Genomic DNA, 16200 nt, shown 5'->3' with positions numbered 1-16200 from the left:
TTGGACCTGGGTTTAAACCCCCCAGTCCAAAATATGAACCCAAACCTGAACCCGCGACTCCTATCATTAGATATCCCTAAGTATTTCATGCTCTTGAAGGAGCATTCTATCCATTTACTCCCTTGGGCAAAACACAATCGAGGAGTATTTTTAGGATCCACAATTTTGGGATTGTAACCTCTTCAACCCATATGCTATATTCAATAAATAAATTTTTTAAATTGTATTCTTTATGGGATATAAAAAATAAATCTCTCAAGATTGAATAGAAACCATCCAATTTTTTATGAGTGAGATCTAAGTGTTAGAAAACTCAAACCACAAACTTTTGCTTTTGAATATAACCATCCAGTAATTTTTAGGTTATTCATAAAATTTCCGATAAAAAATCTTGCCATGTCATATTTTATGTATACAATGTGCTTCCACAGGAGCATAGTATATGTGCCCATTACATATTTTAGGTCAGGGAAAAAGTTTATTTATAGCTGAGGCTCTAAACAATCAAATTAGAGTGCACCTAAAACATTTTACTAAAATAGGTTGTTTTGATGCCCAAATATCCTCAAATTGATCATCTCCACATCAAGATACATGGACATGAGAAAAAAAAAAGGATTTCAAGTTTTGGAAATAGTGCATCTTGTAAGACCGTCAATTTTTAGGATTTTCAAGTTTTCATAGATACGCTGGATTTACATTATTTTTAAATATTTAAAATTTATAATTAAAGATAAAAATATATTTTATGTCTATCACAAAGATTTCCAGCATTGAAACCACATTTCTCAACACTGTTTGAAGGTGCACTCTAATTTGATTGTTTAGAGCCTCGGCTGTATAGAAACCACACCCTTAATTGAGTGGGGGCAGTTTGTAGACATACATAAACAATGTTTAAGGTTTGAGCGAGGAATGGAGTGTGGAGAGATGATGTTTCTTTGGGTTCTTGCTATTCGCTTGGCCACTTTGGTGGTGGTGCGCTCGTGGTGGTGCAGCCAGCACCACCAAAAGGGCCCCAAGCTCGCCCCAGGAACCATGGGATGGCCCATCATAGGAGAGACCCTGCAATTTATTGGCGGCTCTGAAGGCCCTGAAAGTTTCATCAAAGAGAAGATTCAGAAATGTGGAATTCATGTCTTCAAGACCCATCTCCTCGGCAGCCCAGTCGCAGTATTTTGTGGAGCAACAGGCAACAAATTCCTGTTTTCGAATGAGAACAGGGTGCTCGTAAATGCGTGGCCAGCCTCTGTCGGGAGGATATTTGGCAATTCATTGATCACCACGACAGGAGACGAAGCCAAACGGGTGCGTAAACTCCTAATGGCTTTTCTGAGGCCAGAGGCTCTCCATAAGTTTGTTAGTCGAATGGATTTCGTAGCTCGAGAGCACCTAAAAACACGCTGGAATGGAAAACCAGAGGTGAAGGCATATGATATGATCAAGGCTTATACATTCGCGCTGGCCTGTAGCCTGTTTGCTAGTATTGAGAGAGAGGATCATAGTGCTGAGCTCTCTGTTCTCTTCACTGTTTTGGTCAAGGGGCTAATGAGGTTGGACCTGAAAATTCCTGGAACAAGGTATTATAAGGCTAAAACAGCGACGCAAGCATTAAAAAGAGAGCTGAGGAAGGAGATGGAGGTGAGAAAGGAGGCTTTGAGGGAGGGAAGGGCGAGCCCGAAGCAAGACCTATTGTCGTATTTACTCACCACTGCTGATGACCAGGGCGGTTATATGAGCGATGCAGAGGTAGTGGACAATATATTGCTCTTGCTCTTCGCTGGCCATGATACGAGCAGTTCGACATTGTTGATCGTGTTGAAGCATTTGGCCGAGAAGCCTTACTTCTACAATGAGATCCTCACGGGTACTCTCTCTGTCTCCCTCCCTGTGAATATGTCTGTAACCTAGGGGGTGCAATGTTGGGAAACCAAGAAATAGTTGCCTTCTTTGTGTTTTGTTTTGAAACAAAAATCGGTTTCTGCAGCCGCTGAAAAATTCATTGGCAACAATAACCGGTAAATACAGCCGTGTTTGTCGGGTATTGACTGCCGGTTCAGCTGCATATGTAATCTTTTGCCGGAAAATTACAATTTTTTTTTTTTAAAATAATAATCACCCCTTATAATTTTGGCAACAAAATCACTCACACATGGTCTTTTTACAAACAATAGAAATTCCAAAAATTAAATAACACATCAATAAAATAAATCTCAACTACTGATGCCATTTATACAACCTAATACTGTGCTTGAAAATATAAAATAAAGGAACAAACAATTAAAAGAAAAGATGCCGGAGATTACCTCAACCGGGCTTTTTACACCACACACCGAGTCACCACATTCAATGGCGCAAGATCAACGGTCTAGCTTCAATCTCAAACTGGGAAAACTAATTTCGGCCAAACTAGATAACCACCCTTAAATCTCTACAAAACCCTAACTCCAAAAAAAGTAGGCTTAAACCTAATTTTTTCAACCCTTAAATTAGATCAACTCTTAAATTAGATCATGAGAATGAGAGAGAGAGAGTAAGAGAGCAGGGAGAGAGGGGCGTGGCCCCTAAGGAAGAGAGAGAGGGGCGTGGCCCCTAGGAAAGAGAGAGACAGAGTTTATGGAAGAGAGATATGTGTTGAGATGGGGGAGAACCCTAATTTTTCCAACCCTTAAATTAGATCATGAGAGGGAGAGAGAGAGTAAGAGCCCGTAAGGAAGAGAGAGGGGTGTGGCCCGTAAGGAAGAGAGGGGTGTGGCCCGTAAGGAAGAGAGAGAGGGGCATGGCCCCTTGGGAAGAGAGAGACAGAGTTTATGGGAGAGAGATGTGTTGAGATGGGGAGAACCCTAATTTTTTCCTATAGTTGCATCTTTTTTGAGATTGAATATGGACCGTTGATCAAAGTAACTTGTAGGGTGAGAGATCTGAGCTATCCATTCTATAGATGGGTCATTATCCTTCTTTCTTTAAACTATTTTCCCATCAATATATTTAAATAAATTAAATCCATTAAAGATATAGTGCATACCATAAATTGCATATTCCATCTCATATTTTCTATAAGAATATTTCAATAATATCAAGTCAAGATATTCCTTCAATAATCAAGATAAGATATGCTCAATATTTCCTAATCATTATTTGACCACATGCTACATGATGTAGTTACCATTTTTAACAAACTTGAAGACAAAACAAGATAAGGCATCCAAGGGTGGGGCGTGCCACCCATGTATGGTATGTGGGGCCTCACCTAATACCCACATGGTGGGCGTACTATAGGCCCTTATGTATTTTTAATAAATATTTTTTTAAAAAATGAATTTTAAAACATTATAACTTTGTAAATTAATAACTTCATTTTTATAAGTCAAAAAATAAAAAATAAAAAATCAAAAGACTTACAAAAATTCAAATAATAAATCTAAAATAAGTTAATAATAAAATCAATACAATTAAATTAATATGATGGGAAGTTGATCCATAAGGTTCAGGAATTCAATCAACGATCACGGGGTACTCTATATTCAATTGTGGACTACAGACTACACTTGCTTTATCGAACCGATCTAGTATTTTTCATGACCCACAGTCCAAGCAGGGGCTCATTAGCGGGTCACCAAAGTCTGGTCGATTAGCCAATGAGTCGCAGTCTCAGTATGTGGATTACAGGTCCTCCCCGAGAGACAAGTCAAGGTCACCACGACTTGATGCAACCATAGTTCTATGACGCATAGGGGTATCTTTCGCACATGCATATACTTCACCCAAAGGTGGATATCAAGCTTTTCCAAACGATCTATCTATATACATGCCGTGTGATGGAACATGGATGAGGTTTTCGCCCCCGTCTCTATAGGCCTACCATCACACACAAGGGTCACACAGTCCCTCGGCTCACTCATCTAGGCATAAGCTCCGACCACATCAAGGTCTAACCCAAAAACCCTTCTCGGTTTATTTTTATGCTCAGATACCTTGGGTTTTCCAACCGACTGGCCTAGATCGTCAAACACAGTCTGTTATCCGCAAATATCATTTACTTAGTATGGTTTTCGAGGGACCACACTCCCACTGAGTTTATGTTCCACTATAGTAAATATTTTTTATTACACGCTCGTAAGGCCTTTAAAGGCCATATAAACCCAACATCAGTTTATGTACTTTCGAGCTCTTTTATGCCTCATTTCCAATTTCCTTTTTCCACTCCTTCAATTTTAGTTTTATTGTGATAAGATAACACATATTAAATTGTTACTTGGTGTAGCTATTTGCATTTTTTTTCAATTATTTTCATTTTATAATTTATTCAGAGCAAAGGGAAATTTCCCAATCCAAGGACAAAGAGGAACTACTGAACTGGAAAGACATCCAAAAGATGAAATACACTTGGAATGTGGTGTGTGAGGCGCTGAGAGTTTCGCCGTCTGTTGCTGGAGGGTACCGGCAATCGATAACTGACTTCACATTTGCCGGATTCCATATCCCGAAAGGTTGGAGGGTGAGTTAACATGACTAAGCCTCTGTCTGCTAGTCTTAAGTGGATAAGATTAGAAACAAAATCATGGTAATAGGCCCTTAATCTCTAACCACTAATCCAAGTGATCAACATCGTTACATTTTGTGGAGGTTATTTTTTGCATTTCTTTTGGTCAATAATCAATAGGGAGCTTTTAAGCAACAACTATGGAGGGTTTTCAGAGAAAATGTGAAAATATATCTAATTTCTTAAAATTTTGAACAGTATAAAATATGTAAATAGTAATTTTCATGAGTATGTAGCATTATTTTCCATTTCTCGCATTTTTTTTTCCACAAATTTTTAACAAAAAATGACGAATTCAACATTAATTTCACAAATAAAATATGGGCAACACGCACAAGGAGACAACTATCGTATCTCCTCTTTCTTCCCTCTTCTTTTTCGGTTGGACAGGTTAATTAACACCTGCATTTGGTGCTCTATGTAAATTTTGGTAAAGGGCATTTTTTACTATGTTAATTCTCTAAACAACATTTGTTGCGATGGACCTCCAGCTCCATTGGAACACACATACAACCCACAAGGTCGCAGAGTATTTTCCTGATCCTGAAAAGTTTGATCCATCACGTTTCGAGGGAAAGGGACCACCACCCTACACGTTCGCCCCTTTCGGTGGGGGACCACGCATGTGCCCTGGTCTTGAGTTTGCAAGAGTGGAGATTCTAGTGTTCTTGCACAATTTAGTGAAGAATTATGAGTGGAGATTGGTCTTCCCAGACGAGAAGATAAAAATCGATCCTATGCCGGTTGCTGAGAAGGGACTCCCGATCCGCCTTAACCGACATCAGCAAGATTCATGACTCTCTCCAGAGACTTGGAGCTCCATGGCGAGGTTGTTGTTGAGATTCCTTCTTTCTATTGAAAATTATGGAACCCTTGAAGGCTTATATCATTTGTTACCGTATAGATATGTATTTGTATGGATATATATCTTTTGATAAGATTAGATATATATGTATCTCTTAATTATGATAAGAAAGTATAACTAGCTGTATATTTATACTGGTCTTGTATATTATTTGATGTAATCAATATAAAAAGAGTTCTCTACATATTCTGAGAGATTCTATCGCCATTCATCTGATTTCCTGATGTCCATCCACATGATCTTCACCTTTTGTTTGTAGTGCAATTAAAAATCTTGTTCCCGTTGTAATAATCTTAGTCATGTGGCTACTTTTCTCTTACCAAAGCTGATATTTTTGGGACACACAAGTGTATTCTGGTTTTTGTGCTTTGTGATAGAAATGAGATGAGATATAGTTTTGTTTTTTTTTGCCCAAAGTTTTCGTGCTATTGGAAGAGAGTATATTGTCCATTTACTACCTCTGGTACACCTCATAGCACTTTTAGGACATTAATTTTCTAGATGTAACCTCTTCAATCCATTGACTAATGCCAATATTTTTTATTTTTTTTTCTAATTTTGGACTCTTTATATGCTTGAGGAAAATAAAGTCTCAAGATTGAATAGATATCGTCCAATTTATAGAGGGTGAGATCTAAGTAAGCTCAAAATTCAAATTTTTTCTTTTGATAGTAATAATCTAGTTTTTCTTAGGTGCTTCCCAAAATTTTAAATAAAAAAGATCCTCCTAAGTATGTCTTCTGCCCAGCAGCATCATTTACACATAAACCTATGATTTACAAGATGTAAATACATAATTTATAATAAATCTTGGTAAATAGATTTACACATGTAATGAATTTAAAAATTTGCAATAACAAAAGAAAAAAAACAGTTGATTTGAAGAATTGTTTTAAGACTCAGCTTGGGCCTTGGATTCGGCCCTGGACGAATCCACATGGACTAGATTGTGATGTATATGGCTATAAAGGCCCTAAAATATTGAAAAATAAAAAAATGCTAAAAAATAAAATAAATACTTAAAAAGTGAAATAAATTAAAAACATCATGAGGAATCCAAATAAGTCGAAAAAAAATTAAAAACATAGATTTACAAAATTGATTTGTAGTTAAAGACATTTCAGAAAAATCCAAGAAAAAAAAATACAAAATAGGGCATTTGACAATAGAACCTCACGAATAATTGTAAAACACATCCAACTTACAAAGATAATTTCCATATATTGATCCCATGAATTTATATAATTTCATTTCTTTTATATGAATATATCTTGCTTGTACCAGTTAGCCGGCTGGACTTGGCAGAGTAGTTAAACATTGGATTAAAACCTTAACAATTCTACGACAAATCTATCATTCTCCGAAGGTTGCAGTTGGCATACAGATGCATCCGTAGCCATAGAGGTAAGGTACACATTCAAATTCTATCATGGTACATAATTTTGATGTAAAATGTTCTTAGGATTATCTCAAAATCTATTTTTATATTTAATTATAAAATTTTAAATTTAAAAACTAGTTAAAATCAAGTAGATCTATAAACATATGGAAATATTAAAATTGGACGGTGTAGATAATATGTTGTAAAATGCCCTATTTTTTAGACTTAAAATCTTTTTATTTTTCATGGTCATACATCTCGATGTCGAGGTCATTAATCAAAAGGTTTTTTAACATTAAAACTACCTTTTCCGATGGATTTTTTTATGTGCATCCGTAGTTCTACATTATAAGGTTGCATCCGTATATAAACTTTTTCCTTCTCCAAAAGGCCAATGCATGGAAAAAGGGAAAATTATCAAAATATATTATAGCTTTCCAAGGCAAGGCGTCAAAGAACAAAATTTTCCTTTTCAGCTGCTTGGTTTAGCCTTCATAAAATAAGATCCACGACGGAAACTCTGGCTCTTCCATGGAAGAAGAGCTGGCCAGGCCCCTTCTAAGCAATTAAAAAACAATAGAGCAGAGTAAATAAAGCTGCCTTTGTTTTTTTTTTTGCAAAGTTTATCCTATATTTAGACTATTTAACATATTACTCCTTTTACTATTTCAAACCAAAATTATTTAAATTTTGACAGGTCTTTTGAAATGGGATTGTCTATAAAGAGATCATTTATCTTTTGCACTTGGAGGTCACAATCATTCTCATTCATTAGATGTCAAATTGAACAAACAGTTCGCTCTATATATCCCCACCATTCCGGTAAGACTGGCCCAAATATCCCTTTGCTTTCACAAGTTTGACATTAAATGGAGTAAATTCCAGAGTTTTATATAGCTTCCACCCAAACAAGGGTAAAGCTATATTCTCGGGAATATCATGGTTTAAAATAAGAAATTCATTTAAAGTGATTTAGGATGTGTTTGAGATCTTAAATCCTTCCTCCTGAGCAATAGAAGATCCATGTAGAGCCTGCAACACTTATAAGTTGCAATAAATCTTTATTAATTGTCGAATGGTGTACTGGTTAGACTATCTGCCTTGGGACTCCTCCTTCACTGGGGTCTTGGGCTAGATTCCCATGAATCTATTATTTAACAAAATGTGATGTGACGTACTAGTTAGGGATATGTCTTTCCCATTGAATTACTAAAACAAAAAAAAAAAATCCTTCTCTCAGAAGGAGTTCACGGAAAGGACTCATTTAGGGGATGAGGTTTATGCGAAAGCATCAATCTTAGATAATCAAAGTACAATATATCTCCATACTCCGTCTGAAGATACAATTTCAATTCCAAGGACCTCAAAATTGGCTTCGAAATCTCTTCTTGCCCTTGGTTTTGAAATTTAAAGCTAGTGCAAATCAAACATATCTATAAAAACTTGCAAATCTTAGAAAACTGAAAATCCATATTATATATTACAAGATCCATTTTGGGATGTAAAATCATTTTTTGTTATATCTATACATCTTGAGGTTGAAATGACCGATTAGAGGCTTTTCTATTATTAAAACAACATTTTCAAATAAGTTTTCGAGCTACACCTTACTTTCTAGCACAAACAACCACAAAGTTAATGCCCTGCATGAAACTTTTCCTCCAAACTTTCCAAAAACACTTGAGAAAGATATTTAAGCTAAATGATTTGTTGCTCCACTAGGAGCATTATAGCCCCGTTTGATAACTTTTTTACTATTTCAGCAAGAACCCTTGAGAATACTTGGGATTCTATAAACATAAAGAAAGTTGATGCAATCACTTTTTTTTAGTTTAATAGTTAATTAAAAAATTAGAACATTCAATTTCCCTAGTTTGATAAAATGACTAGAAAATTAGTATACTAAGTTTCATATGGGCCATATAGGAGACGGTCAGTTTTAATATATTGTAAATTGATTATAATAGGCTCTAATGGGAGAGAAACAAAGTTTACTGGGTGAGGCTCTTAAAAAAGAGTTTAAGGGAGATAATGGCCCTTGAAAGAGAGAAGTTGAGAGCCTTAGAAAGCAAGAGGTATGGTTTAGGGGAGATAGAGTAGACCCCAAAGAGGTAGGGCTTAGGGGAGATAGAGTAAACTCCAAATAGGAAGGTTTTAGGCTTTGTCGTTTGTAATATTCATAGCTATGTGGCTTTTGTCGTTTGTAATAATCATAGTTATGTGGCCACATTTCTCTTGGTAAAGCTGATATTTGTAAAGGAAGATTTTTATTGCGCACATGAATCCATTTTGGTTTTTGTGCTTTGGGATATATAGACATGAGATGCGACACATTTTTTGTCTGTTTAAGAACGTTAATTTGTAGAAATGGATCAATGAGGTCGTGTTGTTGTGATAAGTGCCTCAACCATTTTTTTGAAGAGACATCTGTGTATATATTTGATATATCGATTGGATCATAGTTATTAGGAGCGTTATTTTAAAGTGACCCACTAGCTCATATGAACATATGAATTTAATGGTTAAGATTGAATTTAGACCGATTTGACGATTACGGATGTCCGGTAGTGCTTGAACTTTAATTTTTATTTTACAAATCCAAATCATTTGAAATTTTAGGTGTGTGTTCTTCTCATCAAAGTGTACCTAATAAAAATATAAAAAAAATTTATTTGTGAAAAGAAAAATTACCACAATACCTCTAAAAAATTTTCGGAGGTATTTTGGTCAATTTATTTTATGTAAAATATTTTTTTGATATTTTTCTAAGATTCACCTATTTTTTATGAACACACGCCTAAAATTTTAAGTGATTTGGATTTGTAGAAAAAAAATAAAATTCAAGCACTATCGAACATCCATGATCGTCAGATCGGCCCAGATTCAATCTGGACCGTTGAGCTCATATGTTCATATGAGCTGGTGGGCTAATCCTAGCTTTTAGGGTGACGCTTCTGCTCTGGAATCTCTCTCCCGCATTCTCGAGCCGCGATCTCGCTCGGAACCCTTTCCCATATGTTTAGGATCTCGCTCCAATTTGTAGGATTCTCGATCCTAGTAACAACGAATCTCGCTCCCTCTACTTCAAGGATCTCGCTCCTATTCACAACGAATCTCGCTCCCGCTAAAACACAGATCTTGATTTCATCATAACAGAGAAGAGTTCAACGAAAGGAGAGAGAGAATGTGAATTGCGACTGCAAATCAGAGCGAGAAATGTGCTCAGCACCTGTCATGAGCAGCAGCCGTAGCCGTTGGGTCGATGACGAGCCAGCATGACTTGGGAAGCCGATGCAGTAGTGGTCAGAGGGTGTTGGTATGTACGTCGTCATGGGGCCTTTAAACGTACAATATTTTTTTTTTTATAATTTAATATTTATCACTAAAAAAACACATTTTTTTAGAAAAAAAAAGTGCCGTTATTTAACAAAAGGTTCTTCTTCTTCATGAGAGGAGTCCAAAGAGCCAAGCATTTTACAGTAGCATAATTGCACCGATTCTACACGAGCTTGAGCCAGAGTGGTGGTGGTGGTGGTGGTGGGTTAGAGAGAGAGAAGGGGGACTGGGTTGGTACATAAAGAGAGAGTAATATATGAGGAAAGAGATGATGGAATGCAGTTACTGTGACGGGACCTGATCTGCCAGCACAGATTAGTAGCAGGAGCTTATGTAGATACTGGTCATGAAACAACTCTTTTTCTTCTTTTTTTTTTCTTGTTTTGGGATTGCAACTATAGAGGAAGAGAAATTACATTATGTGGAATTCTGATTGATTACAGATGAAGAGAGAGAAAACCAAAGGACTAAGTAGAGAGAGAAACTGGTACTTGTGCAGTGAGAGAAAGAAAGGCGAGGTAAAGATCGTAATCCGCTGCTGAAAAAGGGTATCAGAAAAGATCCAATCCCAAGTCCCTTCCTTATATTTGGAGAAGAATTCTCCTTTCTCTCTCTAACTTGGGTTGGTAATGGTGAAGAGAGAGAAAGAGAGTGTGTTCCCAAACACGCAAAGCCTTTAATGGGTGAACAAAGACTATTCACTCACCCCCTCCATCCCCTTCGTTTGTCTCTATCTATAGACCTAGTGAAGGGATGATGGGTTTCAGATAACTTCTTTGCAGAGTCTTCTATCCCATCAACCTCTCCCTTGCTTTGAGGCCACGGAATTTCAGAGCACAACCAATCACCAATCCAAAAATATATATTTTTCTACTCCTTACCTCAACATCTCTCTAATTATTAGGATTCTCGATCCTATTAACAACGGAGCATGCTCCCTCTACTTCAGGGTTTTCGCTCCCATTCACAATGGATCTCGTTCTTGCTAAAGCATAGATTTCACCCCTTCTAAAGCAAAGATCTCAATCCGGAACTTTTACCCTCACTGGAACTCGCTCTCCGAGCTCTGGAACTTTGGGCAGCCGTCGATTTGGCGCTCCCGCTCCTAAAACTGAAGCCGCTCCTGCTCCCGGTGACTATGGATTGAATATGTAAATTATGTATATATATACAATAAGGTATGATAAGACTAGGAAGACATTGTTAAATACAAGATACTATACCTACCCTTCCATATATATTGTTAATAGCATATACTTCTCTTGACATGCATTCCCATAATATATGCTTTCTATACACCATCTCTCAAGATGCTTTAAGATAGCAATAGGAGTTTAGGCAATAAATGGTGTAGACAAACAATTGAGTGGGCTTATGTGAGAAAATATACTAATTGATCATTTAGAAAAAAACAAAAGGTTGACTAAGAGAGCCTTGAAGAAAATAATGGCAATTATAGTAACAATCTAATTCAATATGCTTCGTCCGATTATAGAGCACATCATTGTGAGCAAGCTACATTGCACTTTTATTGTCATAAAAAAGTGTAGCAAGACCGGATTGAACAATACCCATATATCGAAAAAACCATTGCAACTAGACAATTTAACCACATTATGTTCAAGAGCTCGATACTCAGCTTTAGCACTTGAGTGAGTCGACTTTTTATTTCTTACTTTTCCATAAGATAATGAACCTCTCAAGAAAACAAGAAACCTAATAGTAAAATGATTATTGGTAATATCCCCTTCCCAATCCATATCAGAGTAAACATAAATTTCAAGTGAGGAATTAGAGGATACGAGCAAACCCTTGATGCAGGGTACTTCAAACATAGCATTAGATGCAAATCACATCAACATAGTGAACAAAGCAGGGTGTAGACATGAATTGACTCACTACATGAATAACATGATTGATATGAGGACCAATGATAGTTAAATAATTAAGACCAACAATATGCAGGTATCATATAGGATCAGACAGTGACTCTTTACATGTAGGGCGAAGCTTGACATTCAACAAGTGAAGTATCAATAATTTTGTTGCTTGTTAAAGTAGCCTTAGTTATGAGATCGGATGAACACCTCACCAAGAGATGGAATATACGCGCTAGCTGAGTAATCCACTTCAATATCAAGAAAATACTAAGTCGTCTAAGGTCCTTCGTTTCAAAGCACTTGCGGTTGAGTCTCATTGAATGAACCCTAGTGTGATAACATAGCTAAACTTCGCAAATAAAAAATGAGGTGCCTATTTAAGATGATATATTTCTCATCAAAATTGCAAACTAGATGAGCCTGCCGCTCTGATTGTAAAGCCTTGGTCTGTTCATTAGACATGAAACACATCTTAAACCCATAAAGAACGCATCTCTTTAGATCCATGTATTTGCGCAAATCTAATGATTTTTTAGGAATTAAAATGAAGAGTTTAAAAATTATAATAAATTATTTTAATTTTTTTTCATATTCATAATCATGATGGTTGAGATTTTCAACATATTGAAATTTCAAATATCTAATGCGACACACTATATTGGTGGTAAGAGATTTTGGTTCACTTTTTCTCATCACCTATTTTATTTTCCTTTATTTGTCAATCTTAAAACAGTAAAACAAGCCATTAGAGAGAGAGAGAGAGAGAGAGAACATGCTATTAGAGGGAGAGAGTGAGAAACGATGGGGCAAAACTTTTAAATTGATTTACAAAAATTGTAAACAAAATAATTGATTTACAATAAATCTTTAAATCAGTTGACAATAATTTTCAACAAATGTAAACAAAATAATTGATTTACAATAAATCTTTAAATCAGTTGACAATAATTTTTGCATTTTTAACCAATTTATAGATAAAAATTTACTATAAAAATTTATTTACAGGAAACAAAGATTTAAAAAAACAAATCAATTTACATTGATTATGTAAATTAATTTATAGATCTTTCAAAGTTCAAATTTTTCATTATAATATCCAAGAAGGACGTAAATCTATGATCTACAATAAATTTGTGAATGTAAATATACCAAATCAGTAAATCAATTTACACATGATGAGTTCGAAGATTTACAGTAACCAAAGAAAAAAAAGCAGCTGATTGTTAGCTTTTTGGCAGGTTATCTTTCAAAATAATAGTATTTGGACTGTATAGGTTTGTGGTTATGAAGACTACGGTTGTGAATAATTCTGCACAAATTAATAGTACTATTACTATACAAATGAATAGTACTGTTCAAATGAATAGGATTGCGAATAGTACTATGCAAGACCATATGAATAGTACATGCAAGATCAAGAAAATAGTATAGTCTGTGTAGTCGGATCCAAGTGGTTCACACCCTTCTTTTTACACTTTTTCACCATTAATTAATTTGCGGGTCGAGTGCCAGCATAAAAAAAAAAAAAGTGTACACTAAACAACAAAGTGATTGCACATGGATCATGATTAAAATAAGGACGCGGTTAGCATGCGGCCAAGCCCGTACATGTAGAAATGTGGGCTTGGCAATAAATATATTTTTTTAATATAATTTGATCTTAATTTTAGCGAATATATAATTTTTAATATGGAGATCATGAATATGAAAAAATAAATAAATTTTGAAAACAAAAAATAATAATTATATTAAATAAACATTTAGATCGTTAGTTACAATTGGTTTTAAATGAACCATCTATTTGCATCTATAACCATTATTCTTAAAATAATGCATAATAACTATGGGTGGCATTCATACATTGTTTCCACATGAACACATGTGCTACTACGTGAAGACATATTACTGTACTAGTGTTACTATTGTAATAGAATATTTTTAGATATAAATAAGTGACCCACTTTTTAAAGAAAAATCAGAGAATCAGTGCCTCTTATTGAAGTTTGTGGTATCATACCGATTTGAAAAACACATCAATTAATAAAGTGTGTTTTTGTGAGGGTATTATAAGTGTGCAATTCAAAGACTTAGAAAATATATTCCAATCTGGCTATATATTGGAAGTGTACTCGCCAGGACCCATTTGTACATCAAAATTTCACCAGAAAGGGGCATTTAACACTTCAAAAAAAAAAAGAACGCATCTCATGCGTCTAGATCCCCTACTTTAGTCCCAATAATTAAGAAATTTCATTCACTATAATATATAAATTAGTACGATGAGAATCCCAAATAACTAACATTAGTTTGAAGTAAAACCTCAATGATTTTATTTTTTTATTTATTTTTTAATGTTTTAATGGTGGGAATGCAGCCTAATACATTATGTTGTGGCACTTGCCCCCCAAACCACCAGTGCCCCATTCATTTAGAATAAATCATGTGAAAGGCTAATCAATAAAGAAAAAAAGGTTTGTGTCTCACTTTTAAAATTAGAGAAGTGACAACTTCCTTCTTCCATGGAGAGAGAGAGAGATGATGTGCAATGAGAAGTTGTTGATGTCATTCAAAATATCGACTAGGAAATTTACTGGACGATTTAGAGGGTATTGATGGCATTAAAAAATGTTGATTTTCTTTGTAATATTTTAAATATCCATAATCGATGAACTATTAACATTTTACTTGCATCGTTTTTTTGATAGAAACATTTTTACCTATATCTTTTGATTTACTTTCAAAATACCGTAAAAATCACATGAGTATGACTAGCAGTAGTTCAAATACATAAAGGGAATAAGACATAAATCCCCTTTTCTAAAAGTTTAGAATCATCTATGGAACTCCCCAATGTTAAACAAAAAAAAAGGACGTTTAATTTCCTCTTTATCTTTTCACTATCCAAATTATAAAATTTACCCTTATTTATTTTTAATTGTTCTCTTTTTCTGTTTTCTTCACTAATGGACTTTTTCCACCTATCTAGCCACCTTTCCCGAATACTTATCTCTCTCTCTCTATCTCTCTCATTCAGTGAACCTAACAAGTAAGTTAGAAGATGCATCACAAACTTGATTTTTTATGATAAATTTATAAGATGAAAAAATGATAAATTCTGTAATTTGGACAACAAAAAAGATAAGGAGGGGGTTAAACATTTCTTTTGTTTACCTTGAGGTTCCATGGGTTTTTAATGAGATCAAAGGGTTATTTGGTATAATAATTCTAGAGAGCGGGTATACGTCATTTTCCCATAAATAAAATACTAAATAGTTGAACTCTTATAGTATTTTGATAAATTTTTCAAAATATAAAATAAGGTTAATCCAAGTGCCTAAAATATTTGGGATTTTTGCCATCCAAAAAGGGCATAAAGCTTTCGATAGTTACTTCTTTGACCTTATTCGACTAAAGATCCCTTTACCTAGAGGAACTTCCAAAAACACGATACCTTTACATACGATGAAAGAATTGCATTTTATAAACCATTGATGATGGAATTTTCATGGGGAAATTGATTTTTATTTTTATTCCTAAGAGCAATTTGAGAGTTTTCCGCTCTGTCCACCCATTTCCCTAGCAGTGGTTTTCTTTTGGTGTGGTTAAACGGCCGGGTGGCCCAGGGCTTTCAGGTAGGGGTGGTAATTGGGTCTGGACGGCCCGATGTCCCAACCCAATTTGGGTATGGGTCTGGGCTTAAGTTTTAGGTCAGGTGGGTCAGGTTTGGGTCCAAAACCCTAGACATATATATTTATGTCTGTAGGCAACAAATCCCCTTTATGCCTGCAGCCCTACATACATCACACATGCGCACACACATATATATTTAAAGGGTTATGTTAGGATACTCATACATATGAGTATTTACTTAATGTACTCAATATTTTTGGACATAATATCCTTACTCAATCATGTAATGAGCCCTGGACTTAGAGGTCTTGTTAGGTCAGGAAGGGGAACCAACCCAATTGCATCCTTGATAGCCACAAATATATACAACAAAAAAGTAATCCAAAAAATACACATTTTGCATAGGAAAGTGGGGAGAGTTGTTTCGATTCCTTCCATTTTTTATTCTTTTTGTTTTTCCTATTGCCTGTCTGCACTGTATAGCCACCCAAGGGAGACAAAATCAATCAAATGCGCATATTTCTGCATAGACAAGGTTAAAGATCGTCTTGTAGATATACTTCAA

At 35.3% G+C, this 16200-nt stretch overlaps 1 protein-coding gene and 1 long non-coding RNA gene across 3 annotated transcripts; one reads left to right on the top strand and one right to left on the bottom strand.

Moving 5' to 3' along the window:
- The first annotated feature begins 802 nt into the window (after window positions 1-802).
- Window positions 803-5602, top strand: LOC18441950 (cytochrome P450 716B1). 2 transcript variants are annotated; one of them, XM_006852174.3, is made up of 3 exons: window positions 803-1867; window positions 4311-4498; window positions 5035-5602. In XM_006852174.3, exons 1-3 carry the CDS (start codon window positions 916-918, stop codon window positions 5338-5340), a joined length of 1446 nt encoding a protein of 481 aa, XP_006852236.2. In that variant the 5' UTR covers window positions 803-915; the 3' UTR covers window positions 5341-5602. The 2 variants fall into 2 exon arrangements, with proteins under 2 accessions (XP_006852236.2, XP_088725029.1); XM_088868903.1 differs by lacking the exon at window positions 4311-4498.
- On the bottom strand, window positions 1055-2204 carry LOC148781834 (uncharacterized). The gene is made up of 2 exons (XR_016056996.1): window positions 1710-2204; window positions 1055-1570 (listed from the first exon to the last, which is right to left on the bottom strand). It is a non-coding gene; the product is annotated as an uncharacterized LOC148781834 (long non-coding RNA).
- Window positions 5603-16200: the final 10598 nt, after the last annotated feature.

This window comes from Amborella trichopoda, chromosome 6 (assembly GCF_054954075.1).
Source record: "Amborella trichopoda isolate Santa Cruz 75 chromosome 6, AtrichopodaSantaCruz75HAP2 v2.0, whole genome shotgun sequence".
In the NCBI taxonomy this organism is placed as follows: Eukaryota; Viridiplantae; Streptophyta; class Magnoliopsida; order Amborellales; family Amborellaceae; genus Amborella; species Amborella trichopoda.
Note: the sequence above shows the minus strand (reverse complement) of the source record. Positions and strands in the feature narration are given on the sequence as shown.

Excerpts from the sequence above, each read along its gene's own strand:
- LOC18441950 (XM_006852174.3), top strand. The coding sequence starts at position 916 with ATGGAGTGTGGAGAGATGATGTTTCTTTGGGTTCTTGCTATTCGCTTG. Across the intron at positions 1,868-4,310 it reads CTACAATGAGATCCTCACGG|AGCAAAGGGAAATTTCCCAA; the intron begins GTACTCTCTCTG and ends TAATTTATTCAG. Across the intron at positions 4,499-5,034 it reads ATATCCCGAAAGGTTGGAGG|CTCCATTGGAACACACATAC; the intron begins GTGAGTTAACAT and ends ATGGACCTCCAG.